At 37.2% G+C, this 19,071-nt stretch overlaps 1 protein-coding gene across 3 annotated transcripts in view; it reads left to right on the top strand.

Moving 5' to 3' along the window:
• The window catches only part of ralgps1 (Ral GEF with PH domain and SH3 binding motif 1), a 169,148-nt gene that overhangs the window by 114,762 nt on the left and 35,315 nt on the right, over positions 1–19,071 (top strand). For all 3 annotated transcript variants that reach the window (XM_053624771.1, XM_053624770.1, XM_053624772.1), the window contains exon 9: positions 16,476–16,613. In XM_053624771.1, coding sequence (XP_053480746.1) covers positions 16,476–16,613 — 138 coding nt within the window. The remainder of the gene's footprint in view (positions 1–16,475; positions 16,614–19,071) is intronic.

The following is a 19,071-nucleotide window of genomic DNA, read 5'->3' as shown; positions in this document are numbered from 1 at the left end:
TTTAGTTCCATCAGGCTGCAAAAACTGGGTGAAGGGGCTCAGCAACATTTGCCCATGTTGCTGCAGAAAGTTTGTGCTGTATTCTCCTGGATCTTGATGTCTCACCAAAAAGGTTATATATTTTAAAGACACTTTGGGGGGGAATAAAATACAGCAGTAAATCATAGTTGGCACTGACGTTCACACTCGCACTGTTTCTTGGTTCCAGCTGTGGAGCCTCACAGAACAAGGTGTGCTTTGTTCATCCGTGTTTGTGTTCAGGTCTACTGGTTTTAATGTGCAGAACCAAAAGACAGTGATGGGAGGTGTCTGGGCAAGAAGCTGAACATCAATTAGAACCTATTCAAGACTATGAATTGTGGTTCACTGCAGGAATACCAAATGCAGAATTAAAGGCAAAAGCAGGATTCCTTTAGTCTGTGAGCACAGAAATGTTTATTAAATAGAAAATAAAACACTTTTAAATAGACACTTTTAAATAGAAAAGTGTCATTTTTGTGTATTTTTTTTATTGTATACAAACATTTTGCTTATTTTTGTAAAGCCTGATAAAGGTTCTGTAGTTAACTGTGGATAGCGACTGCAATAAATGCAAAATAGCAAAAGGGTATTCTTTTCTTTTTTCGGCTACCTACTTCCTTTTCCTCTTTTATTTTAATAAACCTTTTTTCAGCCAAGCCTTTCCTGTTTTATTTATGGCTAGATCCTAACAGAGCAAAACCCTTCTGTAGAAGCCTAAATGACCAGCACTTATTTGGATTTTTCCACAGATGGGTACTAGACTTCGTCTACTGCCCTCAATATGTGTCATCTAATTTAGAGGATTATTTCAGAAGTTAGAGTTGACAGCATAGTTTCATTCAAATTATGTAAGGAGTAATAAGTCTTGTTAATGAGTTTATAAGATGTGGTAGCTTGTTTTTGAAGCTCTCCATGTGCTCTGTAAAACAGTGCCTGGGATTTCAGTGACACGTGTAAAATGTGAGCACCATGTGTGCGGAGAGCACCAGCATGGTGTATGTCATTCTTCATTGGAATGGATGACTTGTTCAGCTTTTCCTTTGTTTTTTCCTGGGGGGGGGCTAATTTCTTTTTTTTTTTTTTTGTTAAATCACAGCAGAAGCCAAATGATCACTCATAAATCATTGCCAATTTTGCTGTACACTCAGCCCTCACATTTTTGGTTACTTTAAGATTTGCCTTTGTGTCCAACAGTTACTTTAAATCTTTTAAATGTAAGAAACAGATGGGTTGCAGAGATTGTCTGGCGTCTGGCATTGTGCTACATTTGAGTCCTTTAGACTATACTGTGTACTGTAAGTAATGCAACCCAGAGTGTTAGATGTGATGTGGCCACTGAATTTATTCTCATCTGCCTTTTTTTATTATGGACTGCAGCTTGAGGATATCGGCCAAAGGGTTTTTTTTTTGTTTTTGTTTATTTTTTTTATTTTATTATTTTTTTTTTACTAAATATTAGGCCAGGTCAAAGATCAGACCCATATAAAGTCACATCCTGTCTGCAAAAGCCATCCATGGGAAAGAAAGAGGGCCAACAAAGTAAATTCATGATCATTCACCAGATATTGTTTTTCCCCCTCCATATATCCACAATAAAAAAACTTATTAATTTTCAGTATACAGTTATTTACCAAAGATCTGGGTTTCTCAAGTTGTCACCCCAGCTCCAGGAGCATTGGAAATATTATTTAGCGTATAGATCACCACATTTAAACACAAGCACTTGCATTTACGCCCCTAAAAAAATATCAAGGAGAGAAAATGTGGACATAAGTAGGGAATGGTGATTATTTTTATCCTTTGCTAGAAAATGTAATATGATGCAAAAAAAAATTAAGAACCAATTTAAAAATGAAAAATCAAAAAGACTACTATGATATATGAATGAAAAGATGGGAAGCATTCCAATAAAGATCTAATGGGGTCTAGTATATTGGCAATATATTAATGCATGAACAGTCCTCATTGTATTTGTCACATTAGTCCGTGCAACTTTGGTTTAACTGAATTTCAGCATGACACATTGTGGTTACATCACCCAAGAAAAGTGTGCTTAAGTCCAAGGTCAGAATCATGAATAACTGAGAGATGCCTCTATGCAATTCTAGTGTAACTTCTGAATGGCACTCAAAGCTGTAGTTACATTCAAGGTCTGAATAGCAATGTGCTAAATGTCAGTATTACATCCTCACTATGTGTACTTAACTCTGAATGCAACTCTTTGTGTTTTTGTTGCATTCTTCAGACGTGCCATCATTAATGGTTTAGCCATAGCATTTACGATTTTTGACCCCTTGCTTCGGCACTATTGGAGGAACCTGAAAACAAGCCTGAAACTATTCAGTGTTAGAGATTTTATTGTTCGTATCTTGTTAAGTAATGAACTGTATTCAATATTATGACCTTGTTTCTCATGAAAACCTCACGGTTGTCTGGAATTTTACTTTCAGAGAAAAAAAAACTGTAGCACATTCTCCAAAAAGCCTGGAACAACCTACACTATATGGTCTTCCCTAAACTATTGCCACAAAGTTGAATATCTAGAATGTAGACGGGTCTAAGGGACCTTAACCTGTTACAGCATGACTGACCCTGAGCACAAATCAAGCTCCATTAAGACATGAGGCCTCATTTATCAGTCTTTTAGCAGTGCCTGACTTCACTATTGCTCTTGTGGCTGAATGAGCATAAATTCCCACCCATGAGGTGTCCACATACTTTTGGCCATATAATATACTAGCAAATTTCCTTAGAAAACTACATCACAGTGTACCTAAAAGAATGTCTTTAGTTTTAATTGCAACAGCTAATGATGATTAAGTTGTTTATTGAGTGTTTTCCTGTTTGCTGTTTAATATATAATTTTGAAACTTTGATAATTTGTTAAATTCTTCTTTGATTTCTGACTACAGTCCTCATGGCTAAATGTTTGAGATGTAAATGTACAAAACAGCCCAGTTTGTAGAGATACTATAAACACATATTTTAAAGGGAAATGTCAAATGCTAATTAAGTAGTTGGGTTTTGCACTTTGCTGTTTTCCCTCAGTAGTTTCTAACTACTATTACGTTATGATAGCATTCATTACACAAACTGTAATTAATCAAACAGATCTGAATGATTGTTGCTGGGACTAACAATTTATGCAGCTGACTTTTGAATTTTTTCAAAAGGATTGAGCTGACTTTTGAATTTATTTCCAAGTTAAACTCATATGTAGTGTGTTTATGGGACTCATTCAGAAGGTACTTTTGTTGTCTTGTTCCCTTCTCATATTATGTATTCCCTATGACCCTGGCATCCTACTGTTTTATGAGAATTGTGAATAAGTTGCTGTCATCAATCCTTCTGTGAGAAATGCCGAGAGCCATGAGCAATTTAAGGTGATAGATACTTACGCAGACAAATGTTGGTAATTGACACAATCTATTTCAAGCTTCTTCTTTTCCAAAATTGAACGAGATATTATCAGCACATTGAGCACTATGGAAAAACCAGGAGCTGGGAATCACTGTAGTGCAGTGAATAACCGTGGAGCCCTCCCTTGTTATTGCTTTCCATGTTCTTAAAACTGAGTAATATCTTCCACGTTAAAGCAGCTGGCTGTTCAGACCTTATTTCAGGAGTTGCAGAACCGGAGAAGCCACAAAAAGAGAGCCCTTTCTGTTTTCCGCTATGTATGGTCTAATGTGCTAAAAAAAAAAACACATCTGGTTTTTAAATGTCGCTGACTAGCTGAACAATATTTCCACAGACATCTCAGCAGCACATTTAAACACTTTTTATGTCTTTTTGAACTAGCGTTTCCTGTACTTGAGATGAAATGGGTTGTAAATTTGGTGCAGTCAGAATGAGTCCTTTGTTTTGTTTCTGACAAATCTGTGACAAAACCATGATAAAATGATTGTTGTATTCCAAACCTTCCTTCAGCATTTCCTTGCTAAAAAGGCTGTTCATAAGGCTTTAGTGCAGCCTTCTTAAGCTTTGTTTCCCCAGTGGGACACTGTGGCTGAATCAATTATTTATTATGGAATATATATTTTAAAGAGTAGTTCTTCCCCTGAACATTCAACAAACAAGGAAAATCCAGCACAGCACAGAGGTCCATAATTTTCAGCCTCAGAGAGACTATGCTGGGTACAAAGCTGTGTACTTGGGTGAGAGGATATGGAAAATCCACTTTCTCTACAGAAACTCATGAGCTCATTGTTTTGGCAAGAATCTGCAGAGCTGAACAGTGGCATTAACCATGTCCAGTGAACTATATTACCTTCTTCCTGTACAAACTACATTTTGTAATGTGACCATTTCGTATATCCACATGACACAGTGAACTAATGTGTGGGATAATTACTGTAAAGTGATCTGATTTAGTCAGTTATTGATCAGATAAAGCACTTAATTATAAAAAAAAAAAAAAAGGGTTTGGTTATAGTTTCTTGTAATGCTCTTTAAAGTTAAACATACTGTACATTAGCCGTATGTTAGGAAGAAAGCCACAGTTGTGTTACTGTTAATTGCTGTGTGACTAATGTTCTCAGAAAACGCAGGCAAAATCTGAAACTATCACGTTACACTTACACACACTAAAGAAACTTGCATTGTGCCCAGCTGGCAAAATGTTCACATTTTACTTCTGATTCCTTCTGAAGTTTAAATGCAGAAAGTGATGGACTTCATTTTTACAGACCTGTGCTGAAGTGGCTAAGCTAGCTGTGTCTGTCTATGTCCAAGGATCACTGTTGAGCAAATTTAGCTGTAATTATTTAATAAGCTTTACTGTCCCAGTGGTTTCTCCTGACTCATTTTACATTATACAGGGGTCCAAGAAGTCTGGAACCAATGGGAATACAGTGCATCCAGAAAGTTCAAAAGCTTCACTTTTTCCACATTTTGTTATATTACAGCCTTATTCCAAAATGGATTAAATTCGTTATTTTCCTCAAAATTCTACAAACAATACCCCATAATGACAATGTGAAAGAAGTTTGTTTAAATCTTTGCAAATTTATTAAAAAAAAAACAAAACACATGTACATAAGCATTCACAGCCTTTGCCATGACACTCAAAATTGAGCTCAGGTGCATCCTGTTTCCACTGATCATCCTTGAGATGTTTCTACAACTTAATTCAGTTGGACTTGTGTCCACTTGTGGTAAATTCAGTTGATTGGACATGATTTGGAAAGGCACACATCTGTCTATATAAGGTCCCACAGTTAACAATGCATGTCAGAGCACAAACCAAGCCATGAAGTCCAAGGAATTGTCTGTAGACCACCGAGACAGGATTGTATCGAGGCACAGATCTGGGGAAGGGTACAGAAACATTTCTGCAGCATTGAAGGTCCCAATGAGCACAGTGGCCTCCATCATCCGTAAATGGAAGAAGTTTGGAACCACCAGGACTCTTCCTAGAGCTGGCCGCCCGGCCAAACTGAGCGATCGGGGGAGAAGGGCCTTAGTCAGGGAGTTGACCAAAAACCCGATGGTCACTCTGACAGACCTCCAGTGTGTTTCTGTGGAGAGAGGAGAACCTTCCAGAAGAACAACCATCTCTGCAGCACTCCACCAATCAGCCTGTATGATAGAGTGGCAAGACAGAAGCCACAGCCCGCCTGGAGTTTGCCAAAAGGCACCTGAAGTACTCTCAGACCATGAGAAACAAAATTCTCTGGTCTGATGAAACAAAGATTGAACTCTTTGGCCTGAATGGCAAGTGTCATGTCTGGAGAAAACTAGGCACCACTCATCACCTGGCCAATAGCATCCCTACAGTGAGGCATGGTGGTGGCAGCATCATGCTCTGGGGATGTTTTTTTCAGCGGCAGGAACTGGAGACTAGGAGACTAGTCAGGATCAAGGGAAAGATGAATGCAGCAATATACAGAGAGATCCTTGATGAAAACCTGCTCCAGAGCGCTCTGGACCTCAGACTGGGGCAAAGGTTCATCTTCCAACAGGACAACGACCTTAAGCATACAGCCAAGATAACAAAGGAGTGGCTACAGGACAACTCTGTGACTGTCCTTGAGTGGCCCAGCCAGAGCCCAGACTTGAACCCGATTGAACATCTCTGGAGAGATCTGAAAATGGCTGTGCACCGACGCTCCCCATCCAACCTGATATAGCTTGAGAGGTCCTGCAAAGAAGAATGGGGGAAAGTGCCCAAAAATAGGTGTGCCAAGCTTGTAGCATCATACTCAAAAAGACTTGAGGCTGTAATTGGTGCCAAAGGTGCTTCAACAAAGTATTGAGCAAAGGCTGTGAATACTTATGTACATGTGCTTTTTTTTGTTTTTTATTTTTAATAAATTTGCAAAGATTTCAAGCAAACTTCTTTCACATTGTCATTATGGGGTATTGTTTGTAGAATTTTGAGGAAAATATTGAATTTACTCCATTTTGGAATAAGGCTGTAACATAACAAAATGTGTAAAAAACTTCAGCATGGACATTCACAAATGGATTAGAAAGTCTAAACCTCTTACTGCAACCACCTCTGGTCCTGCCTCCTCTCAGCCTACCAGGTGAAATATTTTCCCATGCTTTTGAGGGCTAAATAATTGGTAAAAACTGCTGAACTGATGTATCCAAGACGTATCATTTATATTTGTGATGGTGGCTACTCCATCTATTAAAAGACAGTCTATATATATCTTTTGAATGTATAATATATTTTGCTTTTTATTTTAGTATTATATTGTCATATTAAGATGAGGCTATTCAATACTCTGTGTGAAAAAGGTTCAATAAAATTCTTTGGTTGCCCATTTTTTAATTATAAAGTGTGTGGCAGCCACATTTATCATACCCAGTGACCACAGCCTATGAGAAAGCAAAAAATTCTGCTATCTAAAATGTATTGGCTTGTGTCATGTAATGCAAATCGGGGGGTGGGGGGGTGATACGAGTATTGCCTGATGGGCCCGAAAAATTTCAAATGTCTTCCGCGGTCCATGACATACGGGTTGTATATTCTTGTCACTGTACTTCCAGTAACATGATTCTACATGGTAGCATACACCAACAGACCACCCTATAAATTTGTGCTATGGTAGGATGTAGGGCAGTTCGACAGAACACTGGCCCTACAATAACGTGGATTCTGACCTGCATATGTTTTTCTAGTTGGGAATATTTTGCATTACGTCATCGCCTCCTTTCGGTATTGCAAACGCCCCCTCTTCGGTATGCCACTGATGCTGGACCTGGACCAGTTCCATATTGCACGATTCACTTCTTTTAATGCATTACATTAGTTGAGTACTGACACATGAACTTGAAAGAGAAGTAAGAAAAGGAAAAGGAAAAAAGGAAAAGGAAGAGAAGGAAAAGGGGGAAAAAAGATAACTGTCCACAGGAAAACACAAAAGAATAGGGTATGCATGATGTGCAGATGGTGGACTGCCTGGGATGGGAGCACCTGGTGGGGGTATGGATGATGGGTGTACCGTGGGCCTGGCAGGGTTTTTTATTGACCTACTCCTTATGGGGCCTGTCTCACTGCAGCCATGTGGAGGTATGGGGTAGTACATCAGAATTTAAAAATAAATAAATAAATAAATACATTTCATACATATATTTTTATAATTGCCCATACATACATGATATTACAAATATACAGTGCTGTGAAAAAGTATTTGCCCCACTATGATTTCTGATTCCTGTTTGTGCATATATCGCATACTAAATAGTTTTAGATCTTCAAATGATATGCAACATAAAACAAAGGCAATCTGCGTAAACAAACAATACAGTTTTTATTTATTTATTTTATTGAAGCAAAAAAAAGTTATCCAAGACCTATCACCCATGTAAAAAAAAAACTAACTGCCCCTTTTAAATTGAAATCTGGTGGTGCCATCTTTGGCAGCAATAACTGCAACCAAACACTTCCAATAACTGGAGATCAGTCTTTCACTAGCTTTTAGGACTAGGACTTACTCCTATGCTTTGGATCATTGTCTAGCTGCATAATCCAGTTGGGCTTGAATTTAAATTTACGGATTGAAGACGTTCTCCTTTAGGATTTTCTGGTAAAAATTCATGTTTCCCATCAATTATTGAAAGTTACCCAGGCCCTGAAGCAGCAAAACATCCCCACAGCATCACACTTCCACCACCATGCTTGACCATAGATATTATGTTTTTTTTTTGTAGAACTCTGTGTTTGGTTTATGCCAGATGTAACGGGACCCCTGACTTCCAATCAATTCCACTTTCGATTCATCAATCCACAGAACATTCTCCCAAAAGGTTTGAGGATTATCAAGGTGTGTTTTAGCAAAATTCAGACAAGCCTTAATGTTCTTCTGGGTTAGCAAAAGTTTTCACCTCGCCTCTCTTCAATGTATGCCATTTTTGCCCAGTGTCTTTCTGATAGTGGAGTCATGAACAGTGGCCTTTATTGATGCAAGAGAGGCCTGTTGTCCTTGGCTCTTTTGGACTTCCTGGATGAGTTGTTGCTATGCTCTTGGAGGAATTTTGGAAGGTCGGCCATTTCTGGGAAGGTTTACTACTGTTTACTACTGAGTTTTTTTCCATTTGGAGATCATGGCTCTCACTGTGGATTTTTGGAGTCCCAAAGCCTTTGAAATAGCTTTGTAATCCTTCCCAGACTGATGTATTTCAATCACCTTCTTCCTCATCGTTTCTGGAATTTAGTGTGTTATGTTCTGTTAAAATGCTTCATGCTGTTGAAAAAGTTATATTTAAGTGCTGATTTGATTGAACCTTGTTCAAGTCCTGGTTGCATCTAGTCCAGCTGAACCACATTTTTAATGCAGTTTCATAGTTTTGGGGATTTAACTAAGGGGCAAATACATTTTCGCACAGGCCCAGTTAGTATTGGATAACTGTTTTGCTTCAATAAATAACATTGTTTAAAACTGTATTTTTTGTTTTACTCTTTGTGCCTTTGTGTTATCTTTGATTTTGTTTTAATTTCAGAAACAATTTAGTATGAGATATACACAAAAAGAAGAAATCAAGATGGGGCAAATACTTTTTCATAGCACTGTAAAAACACGCTCACACATGCATCAACTACAGTACGTGCCCAATCATTAAATACATACAAACTACACACTAACACATTTTTTAACACATACTATCATAATGTTTTTTTTTCTCGTTTTGTCAAATCATCTTGTCTTTTCTCTACTCTGTCTCTTGCTGTTTTCCTATCTCCCTCACTGTAACATGAGTACTTAATATTTGTCACATGTAGGATTGCAGCGGTATCATTTTCGACATCCAGGCTTCTGGCTACATCTGTGTTGTCTGTCTGTTCAGTAACCTCTGGCTTACACACATATACTAACTATAAATGACTTGCATGTGCTTCAGACCGCACAGACGAAATGCTGTTACAAACTTCGTTATCTTGCACTTGGAGGCAGATGCCTGATATTTGGGATGACAGCTTTTGGCTCAGGCATTTCAAAATGACAAAAACAACATTTGAGATGCACCGAGATTGGTCCGCTGGTTAGTGCAATTATGCGACCCGCTGCGCCCCAGTTCCCACAGAAAAATACGTTGCCATTGCACTGTACAAGTTGGCCACAAGCTCATAAATCTGATGTTATTTTTCATTAACTTGCTATGCTAACATCTAAACAATAAGTTAATAAGTGACTTGCATATTAGACTCAGTATTGTCCGTTTTTGTTTTATTTCACTGAAAATAGTTCCAAACAAAGCCACGACAGTTCCTGCTCCTTTTTTTCCTAATTTCTTTTGTTCAAATGAGAGATTTTGTACTTATTTTATTCATTTTCAAAAAGGAGACCTTTATATACATACTTTCATTTAAAAAAAAAATGTTTTCAAGTTTCAATTAGAATAAAGCATTAGTTCAGATAACAAGCCCTTCTGTTTTCATTCCTTTAAGGGTCATTGTAACTGATTATTATTATTATTCTCCAATACCGTATACCATGAAACCTTTTTTACATGTGACTAGGGTTGCAATGGTATATGAAAAACTCATACCATTGCAACCCTAGTCACATGTAAATGTTGCCATCTTGTTTTCCAAGAAAAATAAATAAAGTGATTTCATATATAAAAAAATATATATATACCATGGTTGAATGCTGGAATCTGATTGGTTGTAAGATGTGCATTATTTTCATACACCACCACAGGTAGTTCTGGCTGTAACATGAATGACAGGATAATATCATTCTAATATGTTATTGTTTCTATAGTTACAGCTCATATACCAGGACTTCTTTGGTGGACACTCCAAATAATCCTAGACTAATAATAAACAGATTTATGGAATATTAAATAGTGTTCCACAACATTAAATCAAACTATAAACTGTTAAAATATGCCACATGTTCATTAACAAATTAAACTATGGTATGTTATGTGACAGTCAGCAAGGAGAGAAGGATTAGGAAAATAAATATGCTTGTGCTGTTTTAGATCTCTGGTGCATTCCAAAACTACAAGCTAAAGCAAAAATAATTTCAGACATTTATGAATTATTTTTTAATTACCAAACTGTACATTTTATTACTTCCAGTTGGTCTTGGAGCACCATTTCTCTTGTTCACTCTCTCAGAAAGACCATTACGTAAGCCTGTCTGTCAGACTTTCCACAGAGTCTGAAAGAATGTGTGCTTTTTCCAGTCTTTCTGTTCGTGTCCTAAAAGCCCCATGCAAACAGGTTATACACCTTATTACGCAATACTGCTGTCTTTAAATTTCATCAGCAAATTCAAACACTCTGTCTGGGAAAGGTTTTGTTCTGCAAGCGTAAGTTCACATCACTGATAACTGCATGAATGAGACTAAAACATTGCAGGTTTTTGGCAGTGGCAGCGTGAAATTTTACAGATAAGCACAGTTTAAGTCAGATGGAAGTGTTTCCCTAAACCTGTCATGATCTTTGTCAGTACTGTACTGTAGTTTCACTGTTTGTGTATTGAACACAAGTTGCTCCCGATGGCAAGTTATCGCCTTGCATGGCAGCTCTGCTACCATTGGTGTGAGTGTGTGTGAATGGGTGAATGAGACACAGTGTAAGGAGCTTTGGATAAAAGCGCTATATAAGTGCGCTATTTACCATTTATATCGTCTCCATGCACTGTGAAGAGGATGGCTTGAGTGGCCAAAAAATCTCCAAGGACCACAGCTGGAGAATTACAGAAGTTAGTTGTGTCTTGGGGTCAGAAAGTCTCCAAAACTACAATCTGAAGTCACATCCAATCTCATCCAAAAACAAACTCAAGCGTCTTCAGTTTGCCAGACACTACTGGACCTTCAAATGGGATCAGGTTCTATGCTCATATGAAACTAAAATAGGTTTTTTTTTTTTTTTTTTTTTTTTTTTTTTTTTTTGCAATAAACACTAGAGATGGTTTTGGCTCACACAGAGAGGTAGCCATATGGAAAAGTACCTCATGCGCACGATTAAATATGGTAGTGACTCTTTAATGTTTTGGGGCTGTTTTTCTGCCAGAGGACCTGGACATTTTGTTGGTATACATATCATCATGGACTTTATCAAATATCAACAGATATTAAATGAAAATCTGACTCCCTCTTAAAGCTTAAAATGGGTTGTGGTTGGATCTTCCAGCAGGACAATGATTCAAAACGTACATCAGAATCAACACAAACCATTTACTGACCACAAAATCAAGTGACAGCCATGGCCATCCCAGTCCCTTGACTTGAACTCCATAGAAAACCTGTGGGGTGAACTGAAGAGGAGAGTCCACCACCGTGGACCTCAAAATTTGAAGGATCTGGAGAGATTCTGTATGGAGAAATGGTCTCTGATCCCTTGCCATGTATTCTCCAACTTCATCAGGCACTGTAGGAGAAGACTCATAGCTTGGCAAAGGGAGGTAGCACTAAAAGGGTGCCAATAATTGTTGCACACCTATATTTAACAAAGATATTTTTTGGAGAAACCTGTGTTGTGTTTACAATTGTTTGATATCCATGAGAGTAGAGTATTTTTGTGATTTTTTTTTTTTTTTTTTTTTAAACAAAAGATCAAAAGGTTAAACAATAAAGACAATTTTTTATAGTCTTCTTTGCTCATATTTATCAAGGGTGCCAATATTATTGGAGTGCACTATTGGTAGTTCTTGTCATAAACATTTATCTTTTTAATGGCAGGAACTACCCACTGTTAAGATTTTGCACATGTACTATGAAAGCATAGAGGCGAATGATCTGTGCTTGTGTTAACGCCCTATTTCTGTAGAACCAGAGGTCCCTGCCAGGTGGAAATACCCTATTTTCCTGCACCAACATCTTGCATGAACTCATACAGCTGGAATGTATTTCAGCCACCTCCTAGGTCAAGTCTCAGCACCCCCTCCATCTGTTTGTTGAGAGATGAACATCTATCCATCCAGACTCAGTGGACCATGTAATTAAAAGCTTGCCACCCATACACGCACATCTAAGTGCTGCTCTGCCTCAGATTTTCTACTCATTCCAGTATTGCCATCTTGAGCTTGTTTACCATGATTAATAAAGACCCTTGGACAGAGTAACTGTTCCATTCAGAGTTAGGGGAGGACCTAAAATATTTGAGCATGCCATTACAGACTGATGCTGCTGTTGCTATTGTTGCATTATTGTTGGTGATCGAACAGCAGCATACTGAGCACCACACTATTATCAGTTTTATTCCATCATTCTTTTAAATGTACAGTATATAAAGCACTTTTAACGTTGTCTTTAAACAGCCTGGATTCCCTTTCTAAACGTATGCCATTTTCCTTCAGTTTTGGTGCCTTATGTTAATAAACTATTCTATTATTGATTATGACTAAAATGGTGCACAGGTTTTCCACCATTGCTTTGAGTGAGGTTTTGGTATATTTTCTTCTTAAACACCTTTAACATTATTGCAGTGGTCCTGATCATCCCAACTTGCAGCTTTTAACTTATAAAGCACAAACAATACAAATATTAAGGCCAGCCATTCAGTTACCAAGTGTATTAATTCAGATCTGTTTCTCTTGTTCAAATTATTTATGGAAAAAAAAAAAATATATATATATATATATATATATATATATATATATATATATATATATATATATATATATATATATATAAAAGAATATAAAATGTCTCTACCAAATTAGTATTTGCTGAATTTCAAGGGATATATTTCGTTGCAGGGTAAATGTTTATATGAAATGCCCCCCCTCCCCCCCCCTATTTATACATTCTAAATCTGTAACTGGACTTCTGAACATTTATTCCCAAGTGTCATCTCTATCCATGTCTGGATGCAAAGCAGTCACATGTGATCAGATTACTCAGATTGTTATTAATACATAACAGCTGATGGACTTCAGTCAGCAGGCTTTTTAAGACATTAAGATCTTAAGATCCAAGCTACATTTGCCAGAGAAATTTCTTAACACAGCCCTGTTGTCAGACCCTCTATTATAAGCATTTCTATATGAGTAAATGGAAGGTAATTAATGTGAAAATCTTCTCTAAATCATTCCATGTATGCTACCTTAAAGTTTGATCATGTGTAACTGTATTTATATTTGTTTTGCTTTGATGACATTTAAATATATGGTAAATATAGGTTATATATTTGTAATGGCATAAGACTTCAGGTAAGTGAATGTATTTTCTTTCCATCTCCATAGGGAAATGGAAAATGAAACGAGTACACTCATTTCCATAAAGACCATCCATTTATTTGATGTTGTTTAATAACCCTCAGTATGTTTTTTATGATTTTGTGTGTGAGTGGGTGGGTGTCTGGGTGTGTGTTGGGCGATGTTTTTCAAGTTATGTCACCAGGAACAAGCCTAATTCTTTGTGACTCATTTGTTGGCTAACCACTTTAATAAATCAAACCGGCCTGAAACGCTTTTCTATTGCGTAAAACTATTTTCATCAGTTATGTCTTATAAAATTATTCTGTGGCATACCGTCAAAGTATTTATTTCATGGTTTTGGTTTTGCAGACATAATTACACAAATATGTCTAAGGATTTGTTTACAGTTTTTCCTCTGAATCACCCAGACACAAGTAACAGACATGTACTTTTCCATACAATACATGCTGAACTGCTTGGATACATTTTTCCACTTAACTGAATTGAAAACCTAGTTTTTATATGATTATTTGTAAATGTCTATTTCATGAGTGGTCGTTTCATTCTATTTCACTCTGAAAAGAAAAAATTCTGTAATTGCTCTATAAGAGCTTTTTATAGAGCATGGAGCCATCCTCTGACCTCCCTAACCACCCACTGCCCCTTCCCAACCACCCCCCCCCCCCACACACACACACACACACTCGTCTATTTCTGTAACCTTAAAGGACAACTTAAATGTCAACCATTAGTTTACAACTATATTCTATAGTAGCTGCTCTCCTTGACGTTTTATCCCTTATTAATTTAATGGGCAAGTGTTTTAAAAACTTCCCTATTGACACATTTTAAGTTATTTTAGAAAACAGGAAGGCAGATTTTTTTTCCCCAAAGGTGTTATTAATTTTCTAAACAAAAATCCTATTCAGCAGGGTTAGTCAGTCAACATGATTATATTTTACCCCACCCAATTGCTAGGGGCATTGAGAATCACCTGGATACCTTCTTGTGCTTGTAGGAATGCAGGCCAAGGCCTTCCAAACTTCTTGTGAAGTTGGAAGACTTCACTAACATGCATACAGGGGTCAGAGTTGGGATTCCCTCCATTCCTCTTATCTCTGTCAAGTGGGGCCTGAACACTCAGTCCATCGGTCCCAGCTGACCGACACTGTCATCTTAATGACCAGCTAAGCATTGCTAGCATGTTGAGATGCTAAACACTAAGCATTAAAGCTTGTTTTATACATAAATACATCCATGTGCTACAACATGCTTGGGATACATGTTACAAGATTTGGATACAAGTGAGAGCATTTTTATTTTGGCAGTAATGACGGTGTCTACTTACCATATAAGCAGGATAATTAGCCTCATTATACATAATAATAAAGATGAAAATGCAGCTTGTTGTCTGACAACTTGTCTCTCAAACCAGACTGTAACCAGTCCTGTCCTGTTTTTGGACACATCATACACAAAACCATTTCTCACTTCCAGTGCCAGTAATTCTACACCTTAAGGGGCACGTTATCTCTTGCTGCTAATTACAGAGATGATCCCATCCTGTTGAAGCAGAAACAGTGCACAAACAGACAGACTCTCAGCCACCACTGTCCTGCAAGCTGGGTTGCCTTTCCCTTCTTCTAAAACCCTGCATTTGGTGCAGAAATTCGAGCAAAATAACTGTCATTTTCTGGGTTTGGGAACTGTAAAATATGTCTGTCACACTCATATCACAGGTGCATCTCCCAAAATTTGTATATTGTGGAAAAGTACCTTTTTTTCCATAATTGAATTCAAAAAGTGGAACTTTCATATATTCTAGATTCCTTACAAATAAAGTTAAATATTTCAAGACTTGTTTTTAATCTTGAGGGTTACAGCTTATAGCTCATGGAAATCAAAAATCCAGTATCTCAAAATATTAGAATAAAGAGTTTATAATACAGAAATGTCGACCTTCTGAAAAGTATGTTAATTTACTTGGTCGGGGCTCCCTTTACATGAATTACTGCATCAATGCCGTGTTGCATGGAGGCAGTTAGCTTGTGGCATTGCTCTCGACTTGAGAAAACAGTGGTCCAACACCAGCAGATGACGTGGCACCACAAATTATCATTGACTGTGAAAATTTCACACTGGACTTCAAGCAACTTTGATTCTGTGCCTCTCCACTCTTCCTCCATACTCTGGGGCCTTGATTTCCAAATGAAATGTAAAATTTACTTTCATCTGAAAATTGATTGTGGTTGTGGGTAATGAACCAGACTGAGAGATTAAAGGCTCAGGAAACCTTTGCAGGTATTTTGAATTAATTAGCTGATTAGAGCTTTGCTCAGGTCAACATTTCTGTATTATAAATTCTTTATTCTAATATTTTGAGATAGTGGATTTTTGATTTCCAAGAGCTGTAAGCCGTAATCACCCAGATTAAAGCCAAAAAATGCTTGAAATATTTCACTTTGTGTAATGAATCTAGAATATATGAAAGTTCCACTTTTTGAATTAAATTATGGGGAAAAAATTAACTTTTCCACAATAATCTTTTTTTTTTTTTTTAGATGCACCTGTAATAAATGAGTCAGGTTATGTTTCAGTGAGCTAGTTTGCCAGTAATTATGAGACTCTTTAAATATGCAAACATAAAAGTATATGCATTTGTAGCATTTGTTCTTATACTAACTGGAATTGTAAATAATGACAGAATGCCATGAGATTTTTTTTTTTTACAGAGGAAATGTCTCATGTCATGTACCAAGGATTATTCATATCTGAATTTACATAAAGTTTTAATTAAATGCAAGTTGTAAATTATTGTTTAATCTTCCCTGTCGTCTTATTTTCCAGGAATATATTTGTTTGATATGACCTATATCGACTCTGCCTACCCAGCCACCGACAGCATCATAGAGACCGAGCAGAGAACCAATCAGATGAACAATCTTCTCCGGGTCATCTCTGACCTTCAGATGTCCTGTAACTATGGTCAGTCTCTCACACATTATGACAATGTATTCTGGAATTTATGGATAAGAATAAACTGTGAACTGTGGTGGATCAAAACAGACTATCAGTAATGCCAGCAGAGGGGAACCACTGAGTAACTATTGAGGAAAAAGAAGGGGAAAAATCACCTGTGATTTATTTTCTTTTGTTGATTCTAGACAACATTTTATGATTTTGTTTGTTTATTGTCTTACAAGTGCCTTGTGCAAGTACTCGGCCACCTTGAACACATTTTGTAGTGTTAAAACCTGGAATTAAAATGGACTTGGAATTTTCATTTGCACAATATGTCTATCATCTGAGATTATTGTGAAATAAATTTGTTCCTGGCAAAAATCCAAGCTTGTCAGATTGGATGAAGACTGGTGGTGAACACCAATTTTCAGTCTGATTCGCAATCATTTTGAGGTCTAGCTCATCCTAACACATTCAGGTTTTGCATTTGAACTACTCTGGTTTAGTTTTAGCAGTATGCTTAGGGTCATTGTCCTGTTGGAAAGTGTACCTCTGCTTCATTCCTCTCAAAGGATTTCAGAACCTGGAGAGAATCCCACAAAGCATTTCATATGGCTTTTTTCAATAATGGATTTTTCCTCACCACTCTTCCACGAAGCCCGTCTTTGTGAAGTGTCTGAGTTATGTTTGTCCTGTGAACAGTCATGGTTGTCCTATAATCTTTCTCTCTTTTTTTTTTTTTTTTTTTTAACTGTAAATAATTTTGCAAACTGTACAGAATTTTCTCTACTTCAGTATTATGGGCTATTTTGTATAGATTAATGATGTATAATCCCAGTTACACCCATTTTAGTTCAGAGATGTTAAAGTAGCAAATGTTCAAAGCTATATACAGTGGCTAAAAGTTTGTGGACACCTGACCATAACATCCATATGTGGTTCTTCCCCAAACTTTTCCCACAAAGTTGGAAGCACACAGTTGTATAGGACAGGGTGTCCGCAGGTCCTTTAAAAAGTTTTAAAATGTCTTAAATTCCTTAATATAAAATAAGGCCTTAATTAGCATTAAAATGTCTTAAATTCACGTTTCACAGCTCTTAAAAATGCAATCGAACCGACACCGTAATGAAGATTTAGATGTTATTTTGGCTCGTTGCTGTTTGAAATGGTAAACCCATGTCAGTGTTGCACTCATTGTGTGTGGCTCATCTGTGTTTTAGAGCGGCTCGGTTCACAGTAAATGCCACTCCACACCAACTTCATCTCTGTCTGTGCTGTGATTTTGAGTCGCTTTTAACGTGTGTTTAGAACCCAACACGTGCCAGATTCACTTTGATTTTACGTTAGCGTAATCTCAAACATTTTTGTGGGCAGAGATTTACAGCATTTCACCTAATGAGAAGTGAATTTTAAAAAACTGTTGCCATCTAAAAGGAGGTCTTCCTGCGGTTTTCCGCCAAAATAAAAGCCACAACATCTAACACATAAAAGTGAATTAAGTCAGAAATATATTACTGTTGTTATATTACTAATTGTATGCCAAAAAAATTTTTTTTATTATTATCATGGAATTAAATGAGAAAAAACTGCTACAAGGTGGTGTCTAATACAGCTGCTGAGGGAGTTGACATCTTTTCCTCTTCTGACTGCCGTAATCCTTCTTTATATATTTTTTCGTCTCTTGGAAAGTCATGGGAAGGAAATACTGGATTTTTTTTCTTTCACTGTTGGAGCAAATGGTAGTGCAAAAAGGATATTTGCTCTGGTCTCCCATATACCGCTATAGAAGTTTACCCTGCTATAGTTTACTTAAACCCAAAAATGAATGTATATGCATGAACACAATCCATTATAGCTGACGTATCGTGTAGCACAGTGGTTCTCAACCAGCGGTTCCAGAGATCAGCAGGGGGGCGCAATTTGTTTTCAAGAAAAAAAACACTGACAGGGCATCATTTGGGTACTCAGTATATTTTATTGGTTTTCAAATAGAATGTGCATAATTGGAAAAACCTAGCGTTCTCTCTCCCTCAGTATTTTCTTTTTGCTGGGGAGAGGCGGAGCTTAGCCTGCCTTTTATCTAGCTGTCAGTGCAGACCAGTATTGCCAACTTAGCGACTTCTTTGCAAAAAAAAAACCAAAAAGGTCCCTAGCAATAAATCTAGTGACTTTTTGGACAAACTTTAGCAACTTTCCAAATGTCACCAGTACTGCCTTGCAAGCCGCGAGGTCTTGCTTTCCTGCTGCACTCACACCTCTCTCTGCGTCTGCTCTGTTCTGTGAGTGGCTGAGAGCCAGAGATTTAACAATTTCACAGATAATGAGACATGCCCTTCATCCCAATTTACATAATTCATATGTGAATGTTTTTAGAATGCAAGATGAATGGAATGCAACATGTTTTACATGTAAAATAGTACACAATAGTTATTACAGCCTAGTTCTCTTGTTCAAAGTAGTTATAGTGTTCAGAAACATTTGT

This window comes from Ictalurus furcatus, chromosome 5 (genome assembly GCF_023375685.1).
Source record: "Ictalurus furcatus strain D&B chromosome 5, Billie_1.0, whole genome shotgun sequence".
Lineage (NCBI taxonomy): Eukaryota > Metazoa > Chordata > Actinopteri > Siluriformes > Ictaluridae > Ictalurus > Ictalurus furcatus.
This window is presented reverse-complemented; position numbering and strand designations above follow the sequence as displayed.